General features: G+C 47.0%; 2 protein-coding genes across 6 annotated transcripts in view; both read left to right on the forward strand.

The window, feature by feature from the left end:
• Positions 1–19,130, forward strand: part of grk3 (G protein-coupled receptor kinase 3) — a 51,043-nt gene extending 31,913 nt beyond the window's left edge. Inside the window, exons 10-21 of the mRNA XM_069701060.1 lie at positions 149–227; positions 448–578; positions 1,590–1,684; positions 2,704–2,811; positions 5,307–5,373; positions 8,305–8,405; positions 8,931–8,997; positions 10,865–10,960; positions 12,653–12,815; positions 12,995–13,131; positions 14,680–14,793; positions 14,883–19,130. Of these exons, the coding sequence (XP_069557161.1) occupies positions 149–227; positions 448–578; positions 1,590–1,684; positions 2,704–2,811; positions 5,307–5,373; positions 8,305–8,405; positions 8,931–8,997; positions 10,865–10,960; positions 12,653–12,815; positions 12,995–13,131; positions 14,680–14,793; positions 14,883–15,044 (1,320 nt within the window). The 3' untranslated portion in view covers positions 15,045–19,130. The remainder of the gene's footprint in view (positions 1–148; positions 228–447; positions 579–1,589; positions 1,685–2,703; positions 2,812–5,306; positions 5,374–8,304; positions 8,406–8,930; positions 8,998–10,864; positions 10,961–12,652; positions 12,816–12,994; positions 13,132–14,679; positions 14,794–14,882) is intronic.
• A 1,981-nt stretch (positions 19,131–21,111) lies between these two features.
• Positions 21,112–21,672, forward strand: part of LOC138622325 (unconventional myosin-XVIIIb-like) — a 35,179-nt gene continuing 34,618 nt past the window's right edge. For 3 of the 5 annotated variants that reach the window (XM_069701046.1, XM_069701042.1, XM_069701045.1), the window contains exon 1: positions 21,112–21,259. The gene's annotated coding sequence lies outside the window, so the exon portion shown is untranslated. Of the gene's footprint in view, positions 21,289–21,405; positions 21,424–21,672 lie in introns of those variants that run through there. The other 2 variants (XM_069701043.1, XM_069701044.1) reach the window with 2 other exon arrangements.

Genomic DNA, 21,672 nt, shown 5'->3' on the forward strand with positions numbered 1-21,672 from the left:
AAATATAGTCGGGTACAATCAGATCTGTAGATGTTTTACTGCACAAGGACTTTTTAAAATGTATTTTAGATACAAGAAAAGAAACAAAAAAAGGACCAGCTTGAAGATGATAATCAATAACGACGAAGAACTCGTTGTGTCTCCGCAGGACTGCCCGTTCATCGTGTGCATGACGTATGCCTTCCACACCCCCGACAAGCTCTGCTTCATCCTGGACCTCATGAACGGTAGGACGCACACGCACGCGCGCAAACACGCACGCACACACACACACACACACACACACACACACACACACACACACACACACACACACACACACACACACACACACACACACATACATTACACACACTACACATTACACTTCTCTCGGACACGAAGGGATCTACCCGGGACGAGCTTATTCTAACGCCCTCTATGTTGTGTGTGCGTGTGCTCGTCCAGGCGGCGACCTGCACTACCACCTGTCCCAGCACGGCGTGTTCAGCGAGAAGGAGATGCGCTTCTACGCGGCGGAGATCATCCTGGGTCTGGAGCACATGCACAACCGCTTCGTGGTCTACAGAGACCTCAAGGTAGAGACGGGGTTTCCTCTAGGTCTCTGCAGGGGCTAAGGGCGGTGGCGCATATTTGAAAAAAAACAACAACCTGTTTTTCATGTAATTCTGCACTGAGAATACTTATTTAAAAAAATGCCAAACACTGTTAAAACAAAGCTTCGTCGTTAAACGGCTTCTTTTTATCTATTTTTTTTTGTTTTGTTTGTTAATTGTCGACATTTCCTACTTTTGCGCTGCGGCCGGCTGTGTTTTAGTCATTCAGGGAGAGATTATGCAGGTTACTCACGGAGGCCACTGCTGTGCGCTGCGTTCAAGGAACACGCTGGACTCCCATCTCTCTCTGTGGGGTTCATCACTACGAGCGGAATTTTTTTTATTATTTTTTCCCCCTACTTTTGATTAAAAAAAAAAAGAAATATTGAGAAGTTGCAGCTGGAACTCTTTAAACGAGGCTTAATCCGCATCGTAAAATAGTCCCAAACAGTTGCCCCCTGTTTGAAACCTGAAACCTCGTATCCGTGAGGAAGAACTATTCATGGGTTTCGTCAATAAAAATATAGATTCCCACCAGACTTTGAGCTTCAATCTGTTTCCGTTTATAAAAAATAAAATAAAAAAAATCCCCCTCTGGAGCAGCGGCCGCCGTTGTTGGTTTGATGTTCGGAGACGTCGCCCGAGCCGTCTCCAGATTTCGGCCCCGTTCTCTAACGTTCTCTCTGTGTTTCCTCCCCGCCGCCCCTGTTTGGACTGCCTGCCATAATAACGGATATATTGTTTTGCTGGAAGTCAGCGAAGCAGTTTTTTTAGTGTTTGGTAAACACTCGACGCTCGAGGGAGTCGGAAGGAAACGCGGAAAGTTCAGAGAAACGTCACGCCGAGTCGTGAATCAGGCGGTTGTTCTGATCTCCTCTTCATCATCCTGATCACCCTCTTCATCACTGTGTGTGTGTGTGTGTGTGTGTGTGTGTGTGTGTGTGTGTGTGTGTGTGTGTGTGTGTGTGTGTGTGTGTGTGTGTCGTCCCGCAGCCGGCGAACATCCTGCTGGATGAACACGGTCACGTCCGTATCTCCGACCTCGGCCTGGCCTGCGACTTCTCCAAGAAGAAGCCCCACGCCAGCGTGTAAGTTCTCCCGTCTGTTTTTATTTTTATTATTATTATTATTATTATTATTATTATTATATTCGATATTTTTGCCCTGGACATGCTGCTGTAACATAAATAAATGTTAGAAATAAAACGTCGACCAGAGGAGGTCTTCATCGTTCGTCGACTCACCCCCGTCCCGCTAGGACGCGACTCGAGAGGGCGGCCCGTACGAACGGCGCGCCCCCCCCCGCGGTATTAACGCGAGCTTTTCAGCTTTTCTTGCAGGTCGCCCGAACGGCGCTCTCTCTCTCGAAGATAGTTTATTAACTAGAGGACTCCTCGCTCTGTAACGTCTGCGGTGCGACAGACCGTCCCGCCGCGACTCGTCTTCCCGTCAGATCGATATTTGGAGCTCGTTAATCTCGCGGCTGCGACTTTAGACAACAACCACAAAAAAAAAATCTGCGCTTTTTATTTATTTGTTAGATTATTTTACAATCACTAATGTTTATAAGACTTTTTAGTTTTTTTTAAAATAAAAAAATTGCACATTTCAGTGAAAAATATTCCATTTTTTAAATATTTTTCAGCTTCATTCGTGTTTATTAATTTAGCTGCAACTTAAAAAAAGAAATCATCTTCTTTCTTTACTTTCTTTGCAAAACGACAAAAGCGAAACCTAATGAGCTGCAAATAAACGATTTTGAAAGAACCAGAAGTTCGATCGTGTCATTTTCATTTCCTCTTGTTAAAATCGGCAGTTTCACCTCCCGCACGTGTTAATAAATGGGATATAAATAAGTAACCGAGAGGAAAACAAAAGTCCGCCGGTGATCACATGGGTTTTCCTGCAGCCTGTCGCTGAACAGCTTAATTCCAAGAAGAGATGTATTTTAAACCTCCTCCTCCTCCTCCTCCTCCGAAGTGTGTTTGACCTGACCCTGTGTGTGTGTGTGTGTGTGTGTGTGTGTGTGTGTGTGTGTGTGTGTGTGTGTGTGTGTGTGTGTGTGTGTGTGTGTGTGTGTGTGTGTGTGTGTGTGTGTGTCACACAGTGGTACCCATGGCTACATGGCTCCGGAGGTCCTCCAGAAGGGCACGGCGTACGACAGCAGCGCCGACTGGTTCTCCTTAGGCTGCATGCTCTTCAAGCTCCTCCGAGGGTGAGTGGCTCCGTCTCGTCTCGTCTCGTCTCGTCTCTTCTCGCCTTCCTCTCATCTTTCCTCTCTTTGCTCCCGTTGCGTCCTCCACTTCCTGTCGGCTTTCAAAACCTCTCTCGCCGCTCTTGAATCGGCCCGCTGCCCCTCCTCTGCGTCATCTCTGCGGTGTGTTTGATCTGTCTCGTGTGTGTGTGTGTGTGTGTGTGTGTGTGTGTGTGTGTGTGTGTGTGTGTGTGTGTGTGTGTGTGTGTGTGTGTGCGCGCGTATGTTTGATCTGGAGTGTGTAAATGCCAGAGGTCTGGGCCCAGTAGGTCAGAAATCAGGTAAAAAAAAGAGAGCGTGTGTGTGTGTGTGTGTGTGTGTGTGTGTGTGTGTGTGTGTGTGTGTGTGTGTGTGTGTGTGTGTGTGTGTGTGTGTGTGTGTGTGTGTGTGTTGCCCGGACGCCAGGCAGGCAGAGAGAGAGAGAGACAAGTGTGTGTGACGTGTCCTTCATTTGATGTCTGCATCGGTGTGTTTGAACACTTTAAAGAGGAGGAGTGTGTCGGGCCTTTGGTGAAAAGGTCCGCTGCACATTTCAACACTCGAATTCTCCATCTGCTGCGAGACACTTGTTTTCATACAAACAAACATTTCAGTCTCATCAATTCTGTTAACAGGATCACAACATTTTTTTTTTTTTTTTTTTCTAATCTCCATCAGACGGTTTCCTCTCTCACTATAAAATATATTATACTGTCGAGATGCAGCGACACCTCCGATTTAAACGTCGTAAGATTTGTCTTAAATTATGTGATATTTAAAGGAAGTACAGATAAACTAACACTGGAGTCTGGATGGAGTTAGCCTAGCTTAGCATAAAGACTGGAAGCAGAAAGTTCAAAGCTCTCAGGTTGTTTTTAATTTATGTTCATAGATCAGTTCACCGGTCCAGATAGAACGTGTTCATCAGTCTTTCTTAACTTTAGACGGAATCGCTGTTTCTTCCTGTTTTCAGTTTTTATGCATAGCTAACCACTAGGCACTATAAATACTGTAAAAGTGTCCGCAGAAAAAAAGCACTCTGTCCGTATTTAGCAACTCTGCTGTTTGGGCTTCCTGAAAGTCTGTGATGTCACAAAGTCGCGCTGTCCGACCTTTTAATGGGGGAAGAAACGTCAAAGGGGATCATCGTGACGTGACGTTGAGCTAGCAAAGTTCCAATGAAAACCTGCGATTGGCCGAGAGGCGTGTCGGTCAGAAAAGAGTCAGCCAATCGGACGAGAGCGTCTTCGATATCAATGAGAATTAAACACACGGACACAAAACAGCCCGTTGTTGCAGAGAGAAGCTTCAAAGTGGAGATGTAAAACAACACTCAAGATGTTTTTACGTCTTAAAACTACAAAACTATCTTCTTCTAAATAAGAAGAAAATAAAACACCCACCCGGTAAAGTGTGAAATATGGACCTTTAATAGACACGAAGCGGATCCACGTTCCTTTTCAGATCTGCTCCGAGCGCAAGCGGTCCAATCTTCTGAGCGTCTTCTTGTGTAACTCGATATAATGAACCGGATCGATGGCGCAACTTTCACTCAGTTTTTCTTCCTGGAAATTGAACCGTTACCCAGACGACCAATCACGTCCCTCCAGCAGAATAAATCCAGCGGTCCAAAACGGCTCCCCGGTCGGCTTCATTTCTCCGGTCGCACCCTTTAAAGTTCAGACTGTGATTTATCGATCAGCCCCCTCCCCGCTCTATATCTATAGATATAGATATAAAGAAAAATTACTTTACGGTAACAATCTGTAGTTTTCATGCAGTTTAGAGGGGGGAGACAGTGACACTTGTTTTTTTTGTAGCTATGGTTTACAGATTTACTCTAAATGCCTCTCATTCTAGTTCAAGACACAACAATTTACCGACGTTCCATAAACACCTCACTCAGAAGCTATTACTTAGACGCCACAGCTTTACAAAATTTGTTTTACCCAAAACAGAAAATGACTTTATGGTCCGAATGCGTACTATTCGTGCAGATTAGAGGGGGAGAGTGTGACGCAGGTTATTGTTTGTAGCTACAGTTTACAGATGTCCCCTAAACGCCTCGCGTGCTCTCGGTAGACGCCAACGGTGAGATCCGCTCCTGCGTAGCTGCAGCTAATGTTAGCCTCAGTACTGAAACTTGTCCAAACCATCGGAGCGGTGAGCATTAAAATAGTTTTCTAAAAAGGCCCCCAGTTTCCTGCGTTCTCCTCCAGCAGTGGATGTGAACACTCTCATCATCATCATCATCATCATCATCCTCAAGCTCGAGCTGCAGGTGGCTAATTAGACCGAGGAGGATCTGGGTCATTTCAAATGAGCATCTCTTGATTTCGAAGTCACGATATCTCCACTTCACTTTTTAAACAAGATGGATGAGTGTCGTTTTCTTCTTCTTCCTCTTCCTCTTCCTCTCCACCAGTGTCCATTATCATTATCGTCATCTCTCTCTCTCTCTCTCTCCCCCGTTTCAGGCACAGTCCCTTCAGACAGCACAAGACCAAAGACAAACACGAGATCGACCGCATGACGCTCACCATGGTAAGACACGCGTGTCAACACGCCATTACAGCGCACACGCGAGTCTTTGCTCGGCTCCGAACACACGGGTTAGGCGTGTGTTTACCTGACGGGTGATACCAAACGCACACAAATGTTGCCGCCCCTTTGCATACTGCAGTGTGTGTGTGTGTGTGTGTGTGTGTGTGTGTGTGTGTGTGTGTGTGTGTGTGTGTGTGTGTGTGTGTGTGTGTGTGTGTGTGTGTGTGTGAACAAACACACACACATCAGGCAAGTCAGTTAAGACGAAGCCGCGAGAGCATCGATGCATATCTGCGTGTCGTTTCAGTTTGGAGCAGATGGAGGGTTGTAGCTTTTTTTTTTTTTTTTTTTTTTTTTTTTTTTTTTCTTAACCGGGTGATTTTAAAGGAGGTTCTGTTCTCATTTTTAATTTTAATTTTTTTTTTTTTTATTGTTTTGTAGTTTCGGCCTTCGTTTGTCTTTGAGAAACGTTTTAGTCACCACGGTAACAGCCGGTGAACGGCAGCATCGCTGCAGTGAAGTCAGAGCGTACGGGAAGTAGATGGAGCTGACTGACCGGGAGGAAAAATATTACGAATAATCTAACACTGGGACGAGTTTTGATAAACGAAACCGCAGCCTCATTTGTGTTTTTATTTTTAGATGTTTTTGCATTCATTGAGGATTTGATGTTTTTCGTTGTCGTTCTGTCCTCGCTGATATCAAACAAAATATTTTGTTTGTCGAAACCTTCTGCGGTTAAATTACAGCAACATATTTTGGACAAAACAGTGAATTGATTAAAAAAAAACGATTAGCAGATTTATGGATAATCAGTTTTTAGTGCATTCCAGGGAATTCTAGTGAACCTAAAGGAAGCAGCGAAGAGCACATTTCAGCTGGGACCGAAATAACTACCTCGTAATTAAAAAAGAGTCATTGATTAATGATCCGTCTCTACGGATCTGATTTATTTAATTATTTTCTTGGTCGTAATAAACAGAATATTTTTCTGGGTTTTGACTGAATTAACAGCCGTTTCCAGAGAACAGCGGTTACCGATAGTAACCCCGATGTTGGTTTGGTGCTCTGGACCCGTTTCAGTCCAAACGAGAGAGAGGGCCGGTGTTCGATGTCAGGCCTTAACCAGACGACATTAATCATGTCAAATCAGTTTTATTTAATAAGGTGCGGCACATTTAAAGACAACATATGTCGACCAAAAAGCAGAATTGAAACCAAGCAGCGACCGACAGTATTTTGGAGCCAGAAGTGACCATATTTGGACGATCTTGACACACCATGCCCCGCCCGCCTGTAGGAGAAACCTGACGGCACCACAGGCCTGTCAATCAAACGGACACTCTCCACAAATATACCGCTTTTTAAAGCCTAATAAACATTTCCTGAATTTGAATGGGAGACTATTGGAGCCTGAGGTTTTTGTGAAGCCAGCCCCTAGTGGCCCTCAGTGGTATTACACTTTAATGCTTCACTTTTCAAACCCAGAAACTACTTTTACGAACAGTCTGTGTTTTTTATTTTTTGGGGAGGAAGAGGAGGGAGGGGTCTTTTACAGAAGTTTTGTTGGGACGAACCCAGCAGCCAAAACTACAAGAGCAAAATTCCAGCTGTTTTTAGCAGCTGTCCCTCTGCTGGAAGCTCCGCCCACTTTTATATAAAGCCTGCGGTTAAAACACAGCAGATTCCGAGTTCAAACAATTAACGCAAAACAGCACCTGGAGGTAAACATGAGCTCTCGTCATTACTGTTAAAACACCGTGTACAGCGTGTCGTCGGAGGAATATGCTGCTCGGCCGTTCGATGTCAGGGGTCAGATTCAGCTGACACTCGGGATGAATTGAGTCCATTGAGCTCCCCCCCGCCCACGGCATCCCCCATCTGCTCCCCCCCCTCCCCCATCCTTCCCCCCGGCGTCGAGCGGCGACCGCGTTTTCGCGCCGACAAACGTGAAAAGTGAATCTTTGGCGCGGCTTCGCTCCTTGTCTCGCCGCTCGCCAGCAGCAGCAGCAGCCGTCGTCGTCCATCACCGTGGCGACCGTCCAAATCTCTATGTTTGTCAGGACATGAAGCAATCGAGAGGGAAAGCTGCTCCCTCCCTCCCTCCCACACACTCACACACACTAAGGCCTTGTTTGGCCGAGCAGGACCTCTGAACAGGGAAAGTATGATCTTTCATATCACAATAAATCCAGATTAGGGTCTTAATCCAGCCACTTAATCTGGTTTATCCACATAATCCTCATCTGTGTGTGTGTGTGTGTGTGTGTGTGTGTGTGTGTGTGTGTGTGTGTGTGTGTGTGTGGGGGTGGTGTGTGCGTGCGTGTGTGTGTGTGTGCGTGGTGGGGGAGGAGGTGAGGCTGCGATTCGGCGCCCAAACAGGCTAAAAATACTTCCCTATATGTCTTTAGTGTTTATTAAAGCTGATGAATGGTTTCGGTTACATAAACACGATGGAAGCAGAGAGCCGGACGGGAAGAGACGGATGGAGCGGATCCCAGAAGATGGCACTTCTGCTCCCTGACGTGTTCAGCGCACAGCCTCTGAGCAAAGACAGTCGGCGTGACAAAAATAAAAAAATAAAAAGTACAGGGCGGAGGGTTTTCAAGCCGAGGGCCGCGGTCCCCGTGAGAGCCGTAGGGAGGAGCGCGAGGGGAGGGAGGGGGGAGACAGCTGCTAGAAACAGCTGGAAGTTCGTTCTTGTATTTTCTCGGCTGCTGGTTTTTTTTTTTTTGTTTTTTTTTTTTTTGTCTCGTCTCAATGCAACTTCACTCAGGCCGTTTATAAAAGTGGAAGTCGCTTCCGCGTCTGCAAAATGAGGCCCTTCAGCTTGCAATACCAGCTCGTTGTCGGACCTAGTCCGTACTGAAGTATTTGCTGCCTGCGATGTTGTAACTCCTCTTCCTCCTCTCCCTCCCGGTTTCCTGTCAGAACGTGGAGCTGCCCGACTCGTTCACCGCCGAGCTCAAAGACCTGCTGGAGGGGCTGCTGCAGAGAGACGTCTCCAAGAGGCTGGGCTGCCAGGGCCGGGGGTACGGCACGCACGCGCACACGCACACACACACACACACACACACACACACACACACACACACACACACACACACACACACACCACCCTGGGCCGCTGGGTGGTGCAGTTTGTGTCTCGGTGAGGCCGGAGTCGGTCGGGTGATCCGATAGACGCAGAGTTCACACCTGTTCTTCTGTCGGTCGGATGATCTCGGGTCCGTCTGACTGCAGCTTTGCTGAATGTGGAGAACACTGACACCTGGTGGAGGAGGGAGGAATGACACCCGAGTGACAACCCCTCCCCCTCTCTGTCTGTCTCTGCCCCCCCCTTCTCCTGTCTCTGTCTCTGATGTCCTCCTCAACCCCTCTCCCTCTGTGCCCCCTCCACCCACCCACCCCGCCCTCTTTCTCTCTGTCTCTCTGTCCATCTCTGACTCTGTATCCTTCTGTCCCTCCCTCCCCGTCTCTATGTCTCTGTCTCTCTCTATACCTTGCTATCCCTCTCCGTCCTTCTCTGCCCCCCCCTTCCTCTCCCCTTTTTTTAGAGCCCCGGAGGTGAAGGAGCATCAGTTCTTCAAAGGCATCGACTGGCAGCAGGTGTACCTGCAGAAGGTGAGCTCTTTGTCCTCCATCAGTCACATGTCTCCCCGTCGCGCCTTTGTTCTCCTGGATAGAACCACAGTTTGTTCCTCTGTTGCGACTGCAGAGGAGAACCGTCTCCTTTTATTTCACGTCTAACAGTCACACAGTCCGAGTTCACGATGCATCAGCGACTGTTCATGGAGGCTTTTGGTTCTTTTCTCATTAAAACTTTAATGTTTTGTTTTTTGGGGGCTCAAATGAAACGGGTATTTTGTCAACAAATCATGTGCACATTACAAAAACAAAATTTAAAACCTAATAAATGCGTCTATTCGAATGACAAAAAGCCTGTTCACAGATGTGTGTCTTTTAAGGCTGTTTGATTTCAAGAATTTTATTCAGTTTGTCATTTTTTAAAAGGCGGCAAAACGCAATATGTGTTATCAGGGTGTAATTATTCAGATTTAAAGGCACAGACCAGTTTTTTTAACTAAACAATTTATTGGTTCAGTTTATGATTCTTGTCAGTATTTCTGCTGATGTTGATGTCAAGACTGATTGATTGATCTAAATATTTAAATATACACGTGTGTAAACCAGCCAACACAACATGTGTTATTAGGGTGTGTTTTTAAATTTAAAGGGGAAGACCATTGTTTTTTTTTGGTTTTTTTTCCACTGTCAGTATTTCTACAGATGTTAATGTTCTTTTTAAGACTCATTGATCCAAATCATTTGTGTAAAACATCCAACACGTGTATTATCTGTGTGTGTGTATTAATATTTAAAGGGCCAGTCCAGTGTTTACATACAAACAGCATCTCTATATCATAAAACCTCACATTTAAAGGGGAAAATAAAAATGTTCTGTGTGTAGTTTGATATTAAACGACTGCTGCATCTTAATAAGGCAGCGGACAGATCGTCCCAAATGTTGCTCTTTAGTTTTACGGCTTTTTAATTTTTTTTTCTATTTACTTTTTTTAACAATGAGGTCTGGTTCACTGCCAGAGTGTTTGTGAACGCCCCCCCCCCCCCATTGCTGGAGTTAAAGTCATCAGCTTGTTTTTAACACGATGCCGATCGAAACAAGTCCCGACGTTTTCATTTTGTTTTCCACACTTCAGATATTTTTCCGGTATTTTCAAACTGAACGTCCTTCGATGCGTCCCGTTGCCGCCGCAGCTCACAGGAAGTTGTCTTCGTGGTCTGAAAAAGCAAAACAAATCAGCTCACTCCTGAAACCCGAGCTCATGTAGAAACCCGTTAAAGTGCATTTTATTCTTAATTGGTGCATTAGCTTTGTTTGGCAAAGCAGTGAAAGCTTTTTACGTCAAAATTGTGACCTCAGCCCTCCAGGCATTACCCCACCACTTAATTCTTTTATTTGCTCATTTGTTTTTAATTCGATCCATTTGCATCCTTCGGCATATTTTTCAAACCAACATTTGAAATCCGGTATTTTCGCCTGCGGCTCTTCTTCGGCTGTTCAGAACGACAAACATGGCCCCCCCGTCCTCCGTGCTCTTACGTCGGGAGCCGCGTAGGAAGTCAGGAAATCAAACATCAATCGGTCGTCATTAAACTCGCGGTTTTTCGACGGCGCCGTGTCCGGATTCGTGTGAATCCGAAGAATCTCTGTAGAAACCTGTAACGGTCGTTTTTGTTTGAAATATATATTTCAGACATAAAGTCTCCGTAGTTCCTGGTGCTGGACGCAGCCGCATTAGTTATTAGTCCGCTGCGGTTACTGTTGCCATGGTTACCCCCCATTACTTAAGGGGAAGCACAGCCTCCGGGACTGTCGCCTGCTTCCTTCCTCCTTGTTTCTACTTGTTTCTCTGCTTCCTCTCTGATCACCAACCCCTTCTCTGTCCTCCCCCGTCCCTCCCCCCAGTACTCCCCTCCTTTAATCCCTCCCAGGGGAGAGGTGAACGCTGCAGATGCTTTCGACATCGGCTCTTTTGACGAAGAGGACACGAAGGGCATCAAGGTAAAAAAAAAAAAACAACGGCACAACTCTCGCACGTTGCATTTATCACGCGCCGATTCAGCGAAGAAGATTGAAGGTCTGGACTTCTGGTCGTTGGTAAAATCTTTCGTTTTATCCACCAGAACAACCAGTTTGCAGGTTGTCAAAGACGTCCGGTGTTTAATGGGCCTCCTAAAAAAAAAAAAAAAAAATCAATCAGCGCTTCAAGCTCCGCCCCTTGGACCTCCAGGTAGTCCGTCCGTCCCCACCGCCCACCTGACCGGAGGCCGTGTCCTTTAAGCTCCATTTTGGACCCGTGCGGTTGAAACACTTCCAGCTTGTTTACTTGCGGCTTCTCCGAGAGCTGCGCACTCCTCCTTCATTAACGTTAATGCAGCTGCAGCTACGATTTATTCATCCTCCGGCGCTTTCGCTGCGGAGAAGTAAAAAGGCGGCGAGCCTTTGTTTACATTTCCCCAGACGGCGCTGGTCATTAACACCGGAGCGATAATCGAAACGACCGCCGGAGCTCCACTTCCCCCGGCAGCGATTCAGCCAACACACAGAATAACTGCTGCCGTCTGAGAGGGAGAAAACAAACACGCGTTCGTGCTCGGTTTAATGTTTATTTATTAGAAACTCCATCTCCACAAACTGCAGAAGGACCATAAACTTAAATGAACTTCTCCAAACAAACCGGAATGTTCGAACCGTTGAGTCGGACTGCAGAGGTTCAGCCGAGTGGAGATAATAAACTGTCAGATTTTAAATCCTGTCTCCTATTTTTTTTTGTATAGTTTAGTTCCCACGGGTCAGAAAATATCAGGGAATATTAAAAACTCTTTTCCAGGCAGGGGACTGGGAATGTAAACATGTAATATCAGGGAATCGTTTATGGCACTTTTAAATTGAAATATAATATTTTATTATAAATAAAAAATGATTATAGATCTACAGTTAAGCCCCAAAATGATTCATACCCGTCAAATCTTCACATCTAGTGAATTGTTTATTTGACCGGCAGCTTCCATCATCTGTAAGTGACTTAAACAAGTGACAAAACATAGGAAGACATTTTGTGAGATGTTAATAATAAATCCTAAAAGCTATTTCCATAGTCTTTTTTTTTTTTTTTATGTATGTACACTTTTTACTATTATGTCAAAAATTCTCTGCGTTCTCATCAACTATACATGATGGTATTTTTCACAGAAATGTAAAAAAAAAAAAAAAGTTCATGTTTTGTATCTCGAGCACGGATGTCTCAGCTTCTACTCGGTTCTGCCATTTTCCAGCCAGAAATGAAGTCCAATTTACTCCTCATTGAAAATTTGACATGAGCGTGAATGATTTCTGGGCTTAACTGTATACAAGTATGGGAGAGGGAGCCTTTCGCTGCCACGGCAACAGGAAAGAAAACACGCTAGGTTTCGGTGCGTTTATTTAAAAAAAAAAAACCTTTCTTAGTCCGGTCCGCCCATTTTTCCTTCTCATTTTATTTCACGGACCTTCAGCTTTGTCGTCGGCGAAAGACCCGTGTTGTTGTTTTTTTGTTTTTTTAACGGTTTCAAACCGACTCGGGTTCAGATCTCCTTCGCGAGAGTGTAAACTTGTGTCGAGGCCGCAGCCGGCAGCTCATCAAGAACAAGAGCTCCGGGTTGAAGTGTCGCCGCTAAACATCCTGCTCTCTCTTCCTGTCCGTCCGTCCTCCAGCTGCTGGACAGCGACCAGGAGCTCTACAAGAACTTCCCGCTGGTCATATCGGAGCGCTGGCAGCAGGAGGTGGCCGAGACGGTCTACGAGGCCGTCAACTCGGACACGGACAAGAACGAGGCTCGCAAACGGGCCAAGAACAAGCAGCTGGGCCACGAGGAGGGTAAGGAAGGGGGGGGGGGGGGGGGGATGACGGAGGGGAGCGGGAGAGGGGAAGGGGAGGAGATGCCGCGGGGATGGATCTAACTGTCTCTCTCTCTCTGTGTGTGTGTGTGTGTGTGTGTGTGTGTGTGTGTGTGTGTGTGTGTGTGTGTGTCTCTCTGTCTGTCTGTCTGTCTGCAGACTACGCCCTGGGCAAGGACTGCATCATGCACGGCTACATGCTGAAGCTGGGGAACCCGTTCCTCACTCAGTGGCAGCGCCGCTACTTCTACCTCTTCCCCAACCGGGTGGAGTGGAGGGGGGAGGGCGAGTCCCGGGTGAGTCCGTCCTCGCACGCACAGCCCAAGAAATGTCCTGTCCACGTCCTGTCTGTCTCGTCTGTCTGTCTGTATGAACCGTCTGCCTGTCTGTCTGTGTCCGCTCCGACTCCCGCGCCGAAGGAGACGTGGCTAAAACATTTTAAAAAGCAGAGAGACGGGGTGAGTTGTCCACGACCCCCCACCCTCCCCCCTCCTCCAAACACCCCCTCGCCCTCCAACCCCACCACCCCCGCTGTGTCTTCAGCGTCGTCCCCCCACCGCCCCCCCCCTAGCCGTCCGTGTCCTCACACTGCGTAGAGCTGTAGTCCATCTACCCCCCGCCCCCGGCTGGTAGACGAGGCTGACCGCGCTCCGCCAAACGTGTGGTGAAGGTCGAGTCAGTCTGGCCTGTGACGTCGTCAGGAAGGAGGAGCCAGGGAAACAAAGAACGTAAACAAACTAAAGCAAGAGCGTGAGAGAGAGGGGGCGGGGGGGGGGGGACACCAGCTGACGGTTTGAGTTCACCGCGCTCCGATCGGTCCACGTCGCGAACGAGTTTAAAATAGGTTTCTGACAGGCGAGTCGTTTGTGTGAAAGTCGGGAAGCGTCCGAGATTACGGGATTGACTGCCGTCTACGGGGTGAAACCTGCCGACTTTGTGTTGTCTGAACTATGGAAGCGGAAGTGCTCTTTGAAATTCGCTCCAAAGTATTCGATTATTAACCGTTACCTCGGGTTCAACAGACACCATCCAACTTCTAAAACCTTCCCCTCGGACAGAGCTAACGAGCCGCTTGTCTTCATTTTCATCTTTGAGAAGTCCAAACATCAACCTCACTTCGTCCGATCATTAGTTATATGATCAGTCAATGCATCGTCCGCTCGGTGCTTCACCCTCAATGGCTGTGCGCAGCTGTGGTAGACCGATGATCTGCTGGCTGGAGTTTGAACTGCACTGCACCCCTTTTTTATTTTGAAGGAGTTCCACTCGGCACTTCCTGTCGGCTGTAGTGTTTCTGCCCTTCGCACCGTGACGTCTAATCTCACACAGAGACGCACGGTTTTACCTGCAGAGCTCCGGAGCCTGAAGGCAACATGTTTCTTCTTCTTCTTCTTCTTCTTATTTTTATTCTTATTCTTATTCTTATTCTTATGTTGTTGAATGGCGGCTGTCAGACTGGCGGTTTTTAGGTGCATTACCGCCATCTTCTGATGGGAGGAACGCATTACAACCCGCTGGCAGTAAAAAATGGGAAATAAGGGAAAAAAGCGAAGTCGCATATACTATTCAATTTTTTTTATATATAGTTCAGCGGCTATTTTAATAATTAATTGAATAAATTGACATATTTTAAATGTAAAATTGTTCCATTTTTTTCCAGCTAAAAATGGACCACGTCTTGATTTAATGCCTTGACGTCGGCGGGTGTAAATTGAAACCCTTTTTCTACTTCCGCCGGTTGATGTTAAACCGTTCAATGGATTAATGTAAAATTTCGGAGCGGGGGTCCTTCGGTTTTTTTTTGCTCTTCGGCGCGTTTCTCATCGTTTCGATCTCCTTCGCAGCAAAACCTGCTGACGATGGAGCAGATCGTGACGGTGGAGGAGACGCAGATTAAAGACAAGAAGTGCATCCTGCTGCGCATCAAAGGAGGGAAGCAGTTCGTGCTGCAGTGCGAGGTAGGACCGCCGTCTGTCCGTCCGTCCCCGCTGCCGCCGCGGCAACGGGAGCCAAGCGGCTGACCCGTGTCCCTTTTTGTCTCCCGCAGAGCGACCCCGAGTTCGTGCAGTGGAAGAAGGAGCTGACGGAGGCGTTCACGGAGGCCCAGAAGCTGCTGCGCCGTGCCCCCAAAGTCATCGGGAAGGGCCGGGCCGGGGTGGTGGAGCTGTCCAAACCCCCCCTCACACACCGCAACAGCAACGGCCTGTGAACACATGCGCACGCATACACAGACACGCACGCGCACGCACACACACACACACACACACACACACACACACACACACACACACACACACTGCATCCCACCTCCCTCCTCTTCATCGGCCCCGACGCCCACCACCACCACGCCTCGCAGTGTGGGTACGGACCGCGCCCGCCAGCCTTTTACCGACGACACGCACCTGACACGACGACCAATCAGAAGTGATTTTTTTTTTTCCCCTGTTGTTGTGTTTTTTTTAATTTTGTCCGCGGGACCCTGCCGGTCAGCGAGACGAGGGACGGACGGACGACCGCCGAGAGACGTTCGGGAGGACTCGGCATGTGAGAGGAGCCTCGTCACGAACGTGTGCGTGTCCCTGTCCCCCACCCACCCACCCTCCCCTCACCCTGCCCCTCCCTTCATCCCTCCTCGGATCGGCAGGAAGGACAGCAGCGGCCTGAGTGACTCCGCCCCGAATATCCGATCCTCCTTCCTTCGTCTTTCCCTCTCTGGGAGGGGATGAAGAGGAGCTCGGGCCTCAGCGGGGAGTGTAAAGACACAAAACATTTTAAAAATGAAATGAAATAAAAGCAGGTGCTCGACCGGCTCTCTCCTCCCTCCCTCCGACCGCTCCTGCCTGTGTTACTGAAGTGCATAAAGTGCCAACATCCATATTTTACTTGAGCCGTCGGAGCGCCCGGGAGGACGAGCTCCGGCGGGCAGATACCCCGCCTGCCTCCACCACACCTCCACCCTCGGGGACACGCTCAGGGGGGGGCGTTGGCGTGCGCAGGTTCGATCACTCCCGACACGGCGAGACGACAGGAGGGACAACGCGGACCGTCCTCGCTCTCGGATTGGCTCCCTCGTTGCTAGCCGGTTACCACGGAGACTGGGATTCCTTTGGCGGAACAAAACAAAAAAAACAAAAACCGGCGGCCCGGTTGCTACGGGAACCACGAGGACCAGTGTGGCGTAACCATGGACAACGGTGCAACTGTTATTGTGTATGAAGGCTTACACTTGCAGGAAAGGTGGGAGGGAGGAGAGGGGGGGGGCGGGGTCTCCTGAGTGTATATATAAGAAACCTGTTTCTCTGTGCATCTCCAGTGTTTTAGTCCAGTGTGTTTGCATTATCGGGGAACCTTCTGTCTGCCTGTTCGTGAATCTGTCCTCGGCTTTCAGGGGAGGGAGGAAGAGGAGGAGGAGGAGGAAGTGGGGGTGATGGACGGGCAGGAGTCTTGGCCGCTTTCAATTAATCACTCGCGGCGCTGCGTTACCTCAGCTCGACCTCTCTTAACGCGGCGCTCTGGGCGCCCCCGACGACGACGACGTCAACGTCTCGCAACCTTTTCCAAAGCGAGCGACTCATCGTCGGCGCTCGCAACACAATCAACCTCCCCCCCCCCCGCACCCTCCCGCCCCCCCATCCACCCCCGCAGGTTTACAGGTTCAGTCAGGACCGCTGTGGTGGACGGTGAGTGGAGCACAGGGAGGAGGAAGAGGAGGAGGAGGAGGAGCTCAAGCTAATTAACGGGGGAAAAAAAAAATCCACCCTGGAACAGAAAAACTGTCGACCCGCGCACTTTTTTTTTTTCTTTCTCCCCCCCCCCTTCTTCTCCTCGTGTCTACGACGGTTTTAAACGTTCACAGAGTTTCTGCACTCGTTCCCGCTCGACTGATTGCGGACGATTTATTCCACCGGTTTACTGACGGATATATATATATAAAAAAAAGAAAAGAAAAGAAAACACGCTCGTTTTATTCACCCTCGTGTCCCAGGAAAAGCATCACAGCCTCACGTTTTGAGTCGGCTATTTTAGCTTAATTTTGAAAAAAAAGAAAAGAAAAGAATAAAGCAGTTTAGTAATAATTATCCAGCTGCTGCACATCTGGAGTTTAAACGTTAGCGCAGAGGTCTTATCGGTTATTTCCCCACAAAAACACTGTTTTTTGTGTGTTTTTTAAGCTTCCTGTCGAGTGCAGCTTCAGTTCGGCGCAGCCGCTCCGGGGAAACGATTTTAAAGCCGCTTCGGCTCCCGTTTAAAAAAAATAAATAAATAGCAGGTTTTTAAAAAGTTTAGCCGAAAGAAAGAAACGTTTACGCTCGACGTTAAAACCAGTCGTAAACATCCGTAAGTGAATCCGGGCGTCGATTAAAAACTAAAAAAAAAAAAAAAAAAAAAACATGAATTAGTTTTCCCCTTTGGCGTTTCAGGGTGGAGTTTTCCTCGAAGTCTTTACACGTGTATTTTTTTTTGTTTGTTTGTTTGTTTTGTTTTGTTTTTGTCTTGTTTTCCTGAAACGTGACACGGTTCAGACGAGGCGTAATGTTTTCTGTTGTTGTTAATCGTCAGGTTTGTTAAACTGAAGGACAGGAAGTGGCGCAGTTTGTCGCAGCAGAGAAGGGGGCGGGGCTTGCTGTCAGATCTATTCGTAAATTTCAGGGTTTTTTTTATTTTTTATTTTGTCGTGCCGTACGGCGTCCTCGTCATTTCCAGAGCTGTGATGCGCGAGTCCGGTCGGAGGAGGAGGAGGAGGTGGAGGAGGAGGAGGAGGGTGGTTGATGATCCGCTGTGCATCGTGATTGTCTGATTTATTTTTCTTCTTCTTCTTTCTTCGTAGCCTTTCAGGGGGGGGAGATCTTTATCGTCTTAGAGAAATGTCGTCACCTCTCCGGGTGTCTTTTATTTTTGTAAACCAGAATGTTTTTTTTGTTTTTTTTTTATTGTTTTCATTGAATTTCACGTTGTTGCACCTTTTTTTTTTTTTCTTTTTTTAAGCCCGATGTGTTACTTAATAGTTGTTAAATGTGCCAAATAACTGTTGGGGAGTGGAGCCAATGGGAAGCCTCCTCTTTTTTTCATTTTTTTTTTTTTTCAGACTCGGCCTATCAGATCACACACACACACACACACACACACACACACACACACACACACACACACACACACACACACACAATATCGGTGGAGTCTTTGAAGGGTACAAAACTGCCCAAACATTTTTCCACCTGTGTGTGTGTGTGTGTGTGTGTGTGTGTGTGTGTGTGTGTGTGTGTGTGTGTGTGTGTGTGTGTACACACACACACACACACACACACACACACACACACACACACACACACACGTCCATACACATATACACCATCCAGCTCTGTGTACGCGTTCCCAACCAGTTTTTTTTATTTTTCCTTTCACACTGTACGTATGTCATGTGAGTGAGTGCGCTCGTCCAGTTTTTTGTTTTTTTTTATTGTTTTTTTTTAATCTTTCCTGTCTCACACACACACACACACACACACACACACACACACACACACACACACACACACACACACACACACACACACACACAGACTCCCAGACACGACAGCTCAACGAGGATGGCATATAGGAAAAAAAAAAAAAAAAAAAAAATCAAAAGTATATATAAATATATGTGTATATGAAATGACAAAAATGCTCTAGGTTTATTTAAAAGATTTAATGTAGAAAAACAAAATGAACTTGTGGAGGTCGGGGGGGGGGGTTTCGATGTGAGTGTAATTGTTTGTGGTGAAGACTTCAGCTCGAATCTTGCACATAAAGACTTATTTAGAGATATTGTACCTGCGAGTTCCAGATGATTATTTTTGTTCGAGTACCAGACTCTTTGCTCTTTCATATTTATTGCGCGCGCGGGGAGCTCCCCGTCGCTCCGTCACGTGTCGGAGCCCCTCAGCCGAGAGCTCGCTGTAGGAAAACTAAAACAAAAAAACTTAAAAAAAAAAAAGAAACAAAACAACAACAAAAAACAACCTCTCTCCGGTTTACGCCCCATCAGCAAACTCTCTTCTTTTTTCTTTTTTTTCTTTTTTTTTTTCATACGCCACAGACAAACACAGATACTACTGGCTTTGGGTTCTTGAAAATTAAGGTCATGATAATACTGATATATAATTGATATTATTATAAAATTAATTTTATTTCGATGATTTGTTGGGTTTTTATTTTTATTTTTTTTATTTGGGTTTGTTTGAGACAGGTAGGAAGTTGCGTGTTGGACTGCTTGTAAAAACAGTTCATGAATAAAAATCCTTTTTCCGTGTTGCTTCCTGTCAAGCCTTGCTTTGCTTTTTTTGCTTTTTTTTTTTTTTTTTGGCGAGGGCGCGTGTCACGTGACCGCGTCGCAAACGTCTGGGGGGGGGGACGTTTCACGAATCGACTCTTCGGGCTTTAAATTTCTGTCAACAGCCGAGCAAACTTCACCTGTCAATCAAGACCGGTCGCCGTGGTTAAAAGCTCAGGAAACGGTGAGGTGACTTGGAGGGAGCTTTTCGGGCCTTTTGACAAAGAGAGTTTGGCAAAATAATCGAAAGCCAAAGGGTCCACTTCCTTATTTTCCCCTTGGCTTTCGACCTTGGGATGTTTCCAAATTAAAGTTGTGTGTCGATTTTTAAGGTCGCGTGAAGGTTAAAAGTAAAGTTGACCCTCCAGTTGACTTTTAGCAAACTCCAGATGCTCAACTTCACCTCCTAGAAGTGTTATTGATAAAAAAAAAAAAAAAACATATATATATATATATATATATATAAACTGCTGAGCTTGCACGTCAACCATCTTGTTGACGAAGACCGTGTGACGGTCGAGAACCCTCCCGAGAAGAAATCGACGATTCGGCAGGAAGTTCGTCGAAAGGTTTCATCGCCGCCAACGTCCCAGAGGTAAATTTACAACACATCCATCCACCCGAGTGAAGAAGGGAGGGGATTTAAATGTCGTTTTGTTACGCTACCGTGTGCGTTCTTTTATTCTTTTTGTTTATTTTTTTATCATTATTGTGGCCGAGACAAAATCCAGGATGAAACATCGGATTGCTTTCTGAACTCGGTGACGTCAAAAAGCTTCGAGGCGTGATTTCTACATTTTTGCCGTATAGAATTGTTTTTTTTTTTTTTTTTTTAGCCGTGCTTGTCGTGTAACTCGAATTAACATCCGTCCAACGTTTTAGGTCGGACTAAAAACGTTTGCGAGCACTGTTGCGCAACATCGACACACAAAGAACCGACGAGAGCCAAATGAACCCTGAAGAAATAATAATAAAACAAAAACTGACCACAAACTATAAACATTTCTACAAACTGGTCCGCCCTTCACCCCCCCCTCCTCTTCCTCCTCCTCTTCCTCTCCACCGACCCCCTTCTCTCCCGTCAGCTGCAGCTGTCAATCAAACCGGACAGCTGACGCACCGCAGGTCTGCACATGTGCAGTTGTGTCCCGTGTCTGGAACAGCCGGCGTCTGTTATCAGCCCCCCCCCCACACACACACACACACACACATTCACACACCTTCAGAATAAAACAGTTTTAAAGTTTAAAGAAGTTTAAAGCTGCAGAAGCAGCGACCAGAGCCGTCTCGTTTTGCTCGTGTACCGTAACCCCGGATTCAGTGAGTGTAGGCGTTGCCCTTTAAGAGCTGTCTTTTTTTTTTATTTTGTTTTTTATTTCACAATCAAAAGGTCGAAAGGTCTCTTGAGGATAGCGTCAAATGTCAGTGAGTTAAAAAGAAAGAAACGCAGGAAGCCTATAATCTTGAGACATGTCTAGACCGGTTCAACGTACGTCTATTGTGTCTTGTGTTTTTGTCTGATGTGATTTCAGAGGAACAAACAACGCTTTGGGCCTTTTCTGCGTTTCCGTCCCGCGACCGTTTTGTGTTTACTGTCACTTTGTTGTGGTTGTTGTTGTGCATTTGAAAACCGGAGGCGGCAAAAACGAAAGAATAAGTCGTTTCGTGTCCCCTGAACTCCTCACGCTTGCTTTACCCCCCCCCCTCCGCCCCCACCTCCTTTCTCTGTGCCTCTCGGTCGTTGGTTTCTCCAAACAGGGTCGTCTCCTCTTCCAGCCCACCCGGATATTTATAGAGGAATCGTCGGTCGGTGTTGCTTATCTCGGACTGTGTGTGTGTGTGTGTGTGTGTGTGTGTGTGTGTGTGTGTGTGTGTTGCTGCAGAGCCCCATGTGTCGCTCTATTTCTGACTGTGCTGCTGCTGCCCCCCCACCACCATCACCTCCACCACCTCCACCCCCACCACCACCCCTCGCCGCCTCAGTCGGCCGGTGTGCGCGAGCGTGTTTGTGTGACTCTCATTAGGCCTCTCAGGATTTGCCACCGAAGCCCGTCTCGGACCTTTTTCTTTTTTTTTCCCTTTTCTTTTTTCTTTTTAAGCCGTTTCAGAAGGTACGTCGTGTCCCGTTTCATACTCCGAGGTTGTTTCATTTCAAATTTATAGACGGTTTAAGCAGGCGGTGGGGGGGTGGGCTGTATGGTGAGATAGAGCCCGGCTGTGATTTGACATTGGTTTCAGACAGAACATAACACCGGGCTCAGACGCCGTCTACTCGGTTTGTTTTTTAATGGTTGGCTGGAATTTCTTCTTTTTCTTTTTTTTTTTCTTTTTTTATGAAGCGTCCCCGTTGGCTCATTAGGAAGAGATTTTCTATCTCCTCCTCGAGCGCTGTGTATTTGTCCACTCAAGCGTGGGATCTACAGGGTTTAAGGAGTCACCTGAAGCCCGAAGTTGAAATATAATCCCCTGTCGGATTGAGCTCAATGTTTAAAAAAATAAATAAATAAAAACGGACCCCGGAGAC

Source organism: Brachyistius frenatus, unplaced genomic scaffold (assembly GCF_029030835.1).
Source record: "Brachyistius frenatus isolate BFR_SWC_R1_liver_20210118 unplaced genomic scaffold, ASM2903083v1 Contig_35, whole genome shotgun sequence".
Taxonomy (NCBI): Eukaryota; Metazoa; Chordata; class Actinopteri; family Embiotocidae; genus Brachyistius; species Brachyistius frenatus.